Genomic DNA, 9,451 nt, shown 5'->3' on the forward strand with positions numbered 1-9,451 from the left:
TATGCCATGGCATACCAGTGATCATCAATATCTGTCACCGTGTACCAGTGATCATCAACATCTGTCACAGAGTATCAGTGATCATAAACATCTGTCACCATGTACCAGTGATCATCAACATCTGTCACAGTGTACCAGTGATCATCAATATCTGTCACTGTGTACCAGTGATCATCAATATCTGTCACCGTGTACCAGTGATCATCGACATCTGTCACCGTGTACCAGTGATCATAAACATCTGTCACCGTGTACCAGTGCTCATAAACATCTGTCACCATGTACCAGTGATCATCAATATCTGTCACCATGTACCAGTGATCCTCAATATCTGTCACCATGTACCAGTGATCATAAACATCTGTCACCATGTACCAGTGATCATCAACATCTGTCACAGTGTACCAGTGATCATCAATATCTGTCACTGTGTACCAGTGATCATCAATATCTGTCACCGTGTACCAGTGATCATCGACATCTGTCACCGTGTACCAGTGATCATAAACATCTGTCACCGTGTACCAGTGCTCATAAACATCTGTCACCATGTACCAGTGATCATCAATATCTGTCACCATGTACCAGTGATCATCAATATCTGTCACCGTGTACCAGTGATCATACACATCTGTCACCATGTACCAGTGATCATAAACATCTGTCACCATGTACCAGTGATCATCAACATCTGTCACCATGTACCAGTGATCATCAACATCTGTCACCATGTACCAGTGATCATAAACATCTGTCACCATGTACCAGTGATCATCAACACTTGTCACAGTGTACCAGTGTCAAATCCACATCTGTCACCATCTAACAGTGATTATCAACATATGCCATGGCATACCAGTGATCATCAATATCTGTCACTGTGTACCAGTGATCATCAACATCTGTCACAGAGTATCAGTGATCATAAACATCTGTCACCATGTACCAGTGATCATCAACATCTGTCATAGTGTACCAGTGATCATCAATATCTGTCACCGTGTACCAGTGATCATCGACATCTGTCACCGTGTACCAGTGATCATCGACATCTGTCACCATGTACCAGTGATCATCAACATCTGTCATAGTGTACCAGTGATCATCAATATCTGTCACTGTGTACCAGTGATCATCGACATCTGTCACTGTGTACCAGTGATCATCAATATCTGTCACCATGTACCAGTGATCATAAACATCTGTCACCGTGTACCAGTGCTCATAAACATCTGTCACCATGTACCAGTGATCATAAATATCTGTCACCATGTACCAGTGATCATAAATATCTGTCACCATGTACCAGTGATCATAAACATCTGTCACCATGTACCAGTGATCATAAACATCTGTCACCATGTACCAGTGATCATAAACATCTGTCACAGTATACCAGTGATCATAAACATCTGTCACCATGTACCAGTGATCATCAACATCTGTCATAGTGTAGCAGTGATCATCAATATCTGTCACTGTGTACCAGTGATCATCAATATCTGTCACCGTGTACCAGTGATCATCGACATCTGTCACCGTGTACCAGTGATCATAAACATCTGTCACCGTGTACCAGTGCTCATAAACATCTGTCACCATGTACCAGTGATCATCAATATCTGTCACCATGTACCAGTGATCATAAACATCTGTCACCATGTACCAGTGATCATCAACACTTGTCACAGTGTACCAGTGTCAAATCCACATCTGTCACCATCTAACAGTGATTATCAACATATGCCATGGCATACCAGTGATCATCAATATCTGTCACTGTGTACCAGTGATCATCAACATCTGTCACAGAGTATCAGTGATCATAAACATCTGTCACCATGTACCAGTGATCATCAACATCTGTCATAGTGTACCAGTGATCATCAATATCTGTCACCGTGTACCAGTGATCATCGACATCTGTCACCGTGTACCAGTGATCATCGACATCTGTCACCATGTACCAGTGATCATCAACATCTGTCATAGTGTACCAGTGATCATCAATATCTGTCACAGTGTACCAGTGATCATCAATATCTGTCACTGTGTACCAGTGATCATCGACATCTGTCACTGTGTACCAGTGATCATCAATATCTGTCACCATGTACCAGTGATCATAAACATCTGTCACCGTGTACCAGTGCTCATAAACATCTGTCACCATGTACCAGTGATCATATATATCTGTCACCATGTACCAGTGATCATAAATATCTGTCACCATGTACCAGTGATCATAAACATCTGTCACCATGTACCAGTGATCATAAACATCTGTCACCATGTACCAGTGATCATAAACATCTGTCACAGTATACCAGTGATCATAAACATCTGTCACCATGTACCAGTGATCATCAACATCTGTCATAGTGTAGCAGTGATCATCAATATCTGTCACAGTGTATGAGTGATCATCAATATCTGTCACCATGTACCAGTGATCATCAACACTTGTCACAGTGTACCAGTGTCAAATCCACATCTGTCACCATCTAACAGTGATTATCAACATATGCCATGGCATACCAGTGATCATCAACATCTGTCACCGTGTACCAGTGATCATCAACATCTGTCACCGTGTACCAGTGATCATCAACATCTGTCACAGAGTATCAGTGATCATCAACATCTGTCACCGTGTACCAGTAATCATCAACATCTGTCACTATGTACCACTGTCAAATCCACATCTGTCACCGTGTACCAGTGATCATCAACATCTGTCACCGTGTACCAGTGATCATAAACATCTGTCACCATGTACCAATGATCATAAACGTCTGTCACCATGTACCAGTGATCATAAAAATCTGTCACAGTGAACGTGGGATCATTAACATCTGTCACCATGTACCATTCTGGCCTAAATGTATGAGTAATTTGATTTTATTGGATATTTTTTATAACAGAAAATAAAAAAAAATATTATTTTTTCCAAAATGTTTGTTCTTCTTTCACTTACATCACAAAAAATACAGTGCTAATTAAATACCACCAAAAGAAATCTCTATTTGTGTAAATGTTTGGGTATAGTGTAGAATGTAGCCTGATTCATTAATTGTCATTCAAAGTGTGAGAGTGCTAAAAGCTGAACAATGGGGGGTAAAAGTGCCTGCTATTAAAGTAGTTAACAAGACATGCAAAAAATAATAACCCAAAAAAATGCTCTGCAGACCTCCACCCCCCCCCCCCCCTTCCAAAACCTACCATGTAAATCATTCCTGAAGATTTCAAAGTCAGTCAGTTTCTCCATCATTTGTGAACCTGGAAAATAATACCATTTAAAGGGTGAAAACACTAGAACTCCCACATCACCCAGTGTAACCCCCCTCCCCCCCCTTATAGAACCTAAAGTCCCCACTTACTTTCCAAATATAGTTGGTCCACTCTGGAGTGCACCTCAATACTCATATTCCTCAGCTTCACCTCCAGGCTGCGCTCCGTCTCACCCACCCCCTGACCTGCCAGATAAAAAGTAGGATTGGGGCGTTGTCACTCTATAACAGAACATCTCTGAACAAAATCCATTGTGGCAGGATCACTAGGGATTGTTTCAGCCAGTTGTGGACATTGGACCTACTAAAAAACCTCATAAAGTACACATGGTGACATGGTGTGTGTAGGACGCCCGTCCTTGTATCCCGCTGCCACTTCCCCCTCACATGCCGAGAATTCCCCTCTGTCTAAAGGATAGCCAGGATTTGCTGTGTAAGTACAACCAATGTATAAGCTGCCGATATAAAACTCTGACCTATTTACAAAGTGTTTATTAACATTGCTCAGACAGGAGATAGAGAGATACAAAGTAACATTGTTTATAAACATTGATCAGATGGGAGATAGAGAGATACAAAGTAACATTGTTTATAAACATTGATCAGATGGGAGATAGAGAGATACAAAGTAACATTGTTTATAAACATTGATCAGACAGGAGATAGAGAGATACAAAGTAACATTGTTTATAAACATTGATCAGATGGGAGATAGAGAGATACAAAGTAACATTGTTTATTAACATTGATCAGACAGGAGATAGAGAGATACAAAGTAACATTGTTTATTAACATTGATCAGACAGGAGATAGAGAGATACAAAGTAACATTGTTTATAAACATTGATCAGACAGGAGATAGAGAGATACAAAGTAACATTGTTTATAAACATTGATCAGACAGGAGATTAAGCCTCGGTTCACACTAGGGTGACCTGTGAGGCGACCTGGTCGCCTCACAGGTCGCCGCAGGTCGCCTCCCATAGGGAAGCTGTGGACCCGTTCTAATAGGAGCGACACAAGTAGCTCCGACCTAGAAAAAGGGTTCGGAGCTTCTTTGGGGCGACCAGGAGGCGACCGCCATAGACTTCAATATTATGAAGTCCGTGGCGGCCGCTCCGAGGTCGCGGCGCGCTGCTCGCACTGCGATCTCGGAGGTCGCCCTGGGAAGTAGCGTCGCGGTAGTGTGAACCGGCGCAGAGAGATACAAAGTAACATTGTTTGTAAACATTGATCAGACGGGAGATAGAGAGATACAACGTAACATAATTTATAAACATTGGTCAGATGGAATATATATACAAAGTAACAACTTTTGAGTCTATTTGTGAATATCCTTTCAATTCTTTGTATGGAAATCATAATTTCGGTGTCTATTGTAACAGGACGATTTCTGTTCTTTAAATAATACTTTTTATCTACAGTAATAATATTTTTTCAACACTCACTAATATTGCTGATCGGTAACAATGTGATGGGAAGGCGGAGGGAACTCACGTGTGATGGTGACGATGAGGATGATGAGGATGAAGATGAGTCCAGTGCAGAGTGCTGACAGGGCACAGATGAGGGTGGGGGAGGGGGATGGGACCCCTCTGTTCATCATGATTGCTGATAACAGAACAAATCAATTACCATTCAATGCAAAATCTGTACAACTAATATTGTATTACCAATCACACCAATCACATATCAACCAATCATAGGACAAAGCAGGAATACCGATCAATCACATCTCTTCTTATTCTGTATGTATGGACTCTGCACAGTACTACTTCTCCTGTCCTGTATGCTGGGTGTAATTCTCAGTATCTGTTCTTATTCTCTATGTATGGACTCAGCACAGTACTACTTCTCCTGTCCTGTATGCCGGGTGTAATTCTCAGTATCTGTTCTTATTCTGTATGTATGGACTCAGCACAGTACTACTTCTCCTGTCCTGTATGCCGGGTGTAATTCTCAGTATCTGTTCTTATTCTGCATGTATGGACTCTGCACAGTACTACTTCTCCTGTCCTGTATGCTGGGTGTAATTCTCAGTATCTGTTCTTATTCTGTATGTATGGACTCTGCACAGTACTACTTCTCCTGTCCTGTATGCCGGGTGTAATTCTCAGTATCTGTTCTTATTCTGTATGTATGGACTCTGCACAGTACCACTTCTCCTGTCCTGTATGCCGGGTGTAATTCTCAGTATCTGTTCTTATTCTGTATGTATGGACTCTGCACAGTACCACTTCTCCTGTCCTGTATGCTGGGTGTAATTCTCAGTATCTGTTCTTATTCTGTATGTATGGACTCAGCACAGTACTACTTCTCCTGTCCTGTATGCCGGGTGTAATTCTCGGTATCTATTCTTATTCTGTATGTATGGACTCTGCACAGTACTACTTCTCCTGTCCTGTATGCTGGGTGTAATTCTCAGTATCTGTTCCTATTCTGTATGTATGGACTCTGCACAGTACCACTTCTCCTGTCCTGTATGCTGGGTGTAATTCTCAGTATCTGTTCTTATTCTGTATGTATGGACTCTGCACAGTACTACTTCTCCTGTCCTGTATGCCGGGTGTAATTCTCAGTATCTGTTCTTATTCTGCATGTATGGACTCTGCACAGTACTACTTCTCCTGTCCTGTATGCTGGGTGTAATTCTCAGTATCTGTTCTAATTCTGTATGTATGGACTCTGCACAGTACCACTTCTCCTGTCCTGTATGCCGGGTGTAATTCTCAGTATCTGTTCTTATTCTGTATGTATGGACTCTGCACAGTACCACTTCTCCTGTCCTGTATGCCGGGTGTAATTCTCAGTATCTGTTCTTATTCTCTATGTATGGACTCTGCACAGTACCACTTCTCTTGTCCTGTATGCTGGGTGTAATTCTCAGTATCTGTTCTTATTCTGTATGTATGGACTCTGCACAGTACTACTTCTCCTGTCCTGTATGCCGGGTGTAATTCTCGGTATCTATTCTTATTCTGTATGTATGGACTCTGCACAGTACTACTTCTCCTGTCCTGTATGCTGGGTGTAATTCTCAGTATCTGTTCTTATTCTGTATGTATGGACTCTGCACAGTACTACTTCTCCTGTCCTGTATGCTGGGTGTAATTCTCAGTATCTGTTCCTATTCTGTATGTATGGACTCTGCACAGTACTACTTCTCCTGTCCTGTATGCCGGGTGTAATTCTCGGTATCTGTTCTTATTCTCTATGTATGGACTCTGCACAGTACTACTTCTCCTGTCCTGTATGCTGGGTGTAATTCTCAGTATCTGTTCTTATTCTGTATGTATGGACTCTGCACAGTATTACTTCTCCTGTCCTGTATGCTGGGTGTAATTCTCAGTATCTGTTCTTATTCTGTATGTATGGACTCTGCACAGTACTACTTCTCCTGTCCTGTATGCCGGGTGTAATTCTCAGTATCTGTTCTAATTCTGTATGTATGGACTCTGCACAGTACCACTTCTCCTGTCCTGTATGCCGGGTGTAATTCTCAGTATCTGTTCTTATTCTGTATGTATGGACTCTGCACAGTACCACTTCTCCTGTCCTGTATGCTGGGTGTAATTCTCAGTATCTGTTCTAATTCTGTATGTATGGACTCTGCACAGTACCACTTCTCCTGTCCTGTATGCCGGGTGTAATTCTCAGTATCTGTTCTTATTCTGTATGTATGGACTCTGCACAGTACTACTTCTCCTGTCCTGTATGCCGGGTGTAATTCTCAGTATCTGTTCTTATTCTCTATGTATGGACTCTGCACAGTACTACTTCTCTTGTCCTGTATGCTGGGTGTAATTCTCAGTATCTGTTCTTATTCTGTATGTATGGACTCTGCACAGTACCACTTCTCCTGTCCTGTATGCCGGGTGTAATTCTCAGTATCTGTTCTTATTCTCTATGTATGGACTCTGCACAGTACCACTTCTCCTGTCCTGTATGCCGGGTGTAATTCTCAGTATCTGTTCTTATTCTGTATGTATGGACTCTGCACAGTACCACTTCTCTTGTCCTGTATGCTGGGTGTAATTCTCAGTATCTGTTCTTATTCTGTATGTATGGACTCTGCACAGTACTACTTCTCCTGTCCTGTATGCCGGGTGTAATTCTCAGTACCTGTTCTTATTCTGTATGTATGGACTCTGCACAGTACCACTTCTCCTGTCCTGTATGCCGGGTGTAATTCTCAGTATCTGTTCTTATTCTGTATGTATGGACTCTGCACAGTACCACTTCTCCTGTCCTGTATGCCGGGTGTAATTCTCGGTATCTGTTCTTATTCTGTATGTATGGACTCTGCACAGTACTACTTCTCCTGTCCTGTATGCTGGGTGTAATTCTCGGTATCTGTTCTTATTCTGTATGTATGGACTCTGCACAGTACCACTTCTCCTGTCCTGTATGCTGGGTGTAATTCTCAGTATCTGTTCCTATTCTGTATGTATGGACTCTGCACAGTACCACTTCTCCTGTCCTGTATGCTGGGTGTAATTCTCAGTATCTGTTCTTATTCTGTATGTATGGACTCTGCACAGTACTACTTCTCCTGTCCTGTATGCTGGGTGTAATTCTCAGTATCTGTTCTTATTCTGTATGTATGGACTCTGCACAGTACTACTTCTCCTGTCCTGTATGCCGGGTGTAATTCTCAGTATCTGTTCTTATTCTGTATGTATGGACTCTGCACAGTACTACTTCTCCTGTCCTGTATGCCGGGTGTAATTCTCAGTATCTGTTCTTATTCTGTATGTATGGACTCTGCACAGTATTACTTCTCCTGTCCTGTATGCTGGGTGTAATTCTCAGTATCTGTTCTTATTCTGTATGTATGGACTCTGCACAGTACTACTTCTCCTGTCCTGTATGCTGGGTGTAATTCTCAGTATCTGTTCTTATTCTGTATGTATGGACTCTGCACAGTATTACTTCTCCTGTCCTGTATGCTGGGTGTAATTCTCAGTATCTGTTCTTATTCTGTATGTATGGACTCTGCACAGTACTACTTCTCCTGTCCTGTATGCCGGGTGTAATTCTCAGTATCTATTCTTATTCTGTATGTATGGACTCTGCACAGTACTACTTCTCCTGTCCTGTATGCCGGGTGTAATTCTCAGTATCTATTCTTATTCTGTATGTATGGACTCTGCACAGTACCACTTCTGGGTGTAATTCTCAGTATATTATGATTATATGATTTTCTTACCTTGACGTATCCGGTTGGTTACTCCAGCTTCATTGGATGGTTTTGTGTCCTCCTGAAGAGTTTGTAAATCCTGATATTCCACAGACATGATCTGAATATGGAGGATAAGATATGATAGGATAGAATAGGATAGGATAAAATAGGAAAGGATAGAATAGGATAGAATAGAATAGGATTAGATAGATAGATATGATATGACAGACAGACAGACAGACAGTATATATAGACAGTATATATAGATAGATAGATAGATAGATAGATAGATAGATAGATAGATAGATAGATAGATAGATAGATAGATAGATAGATAGATAGATAGATAGATAGATAGATAGATAGATAGATAGATAGATAGATAGATAGAATAAGATAGATAGATAGATAGATAGATAGATAGATAGATAGATAGATAGATAGATAGATAGATAGATAGATAGATAGATAGATAGATAGATAGATAGATAGATAGATAGATAGATAGATAGATAGATAGATAATACACAGTATATATATATAGATGATAGATAGTGTAGATGATGGATTCTTATCTCACCTCGTAGTGTTGGGTTATGATGATAGAAGAAGTTTCTCCTCTGATTTTCTTTCCTCCGTATTATTTCTCCTCCCTCAATAATTTCCAGGGAAGCATTTCATCATCCTGGAGGCCACATGACTGATAATATTTCTGTGATCATTCCTAATCACACCCGGAAGACGTCTCTTCTAATTCATAAGTAAAATAAAAATAACTACATGACCACTGTGAGTCATTTCGGGGCAACCAAGCAGTAGGTGTCCACCATAACACCGGTCTGTCACCGGGCACAGGATGTGAGTTTTCCAATCAATACCGAGCCAATAGCAAGGCTCCAAAGGAGTCGGCGCCCAAACTGCAGATGTGTCCATCAAACAAAAATGTTTAATGGTAAAAATATATATATATTTTGTTTTC

At 41.1% G+C, this 9,451-nt stretch overlaps 1 protein-coding gene across 1 annotated transcript in view; it reads right to left on the reverse strand.

Annotated features, from left to right (window-relative positions):
* The window catches only part of LOC309553105 (C-type lectin domain family 10 member A-like), a gene marked incomplete at its 3' end in the record, with an annotated part of 30,895 nt that extends 21,678 nt beyond the window's left edge, over positions 1-9,217 (reverse strand). The window contains exons 1-5 of the mRNA XM_082254002.1: positions 9,053-9,217; positions 8,500-8,590; positions 4,788-4,901; positions 3,381-3,476; positions 3,223-3,279 (exon numbers count right to left, since the gene is read on the reverse strand). Of these exons, the coding sequence (XP_082110128.1) occupies positions 3,223-3,279; positions 3,381-3,476; positions 4,788-4,901; positions 8,500-8,587 (355 nt within the window). The 5' untranslated portion in view covers positions 8,588-8,590; positions 9,053-9,217. The remainder of the gene's footprint in view (positions 1-3,222; positions 3,280-3,380; positions 3,477-4,787; positions 4,902-8,499; positions 8,591-9,052) is intronic.
* Between the last annotated feature and the right edge of the window lie 234 nt (positions 9,218-9,451).

The sequence above is a fragment of the Pelophylax lessonae genome, assembly GCF_965119305.1.
Source record: "Pelophylax lessonae genome assembly, chromosome: 4".
In the NCBI taxonomy this organism is placed as follows: domain Eukaryota; kingdom Metazoa; phylum Chordata; class Amphibia; order Anura; family Ranidae; genus Pelophylax; species Pelophylax lessonae.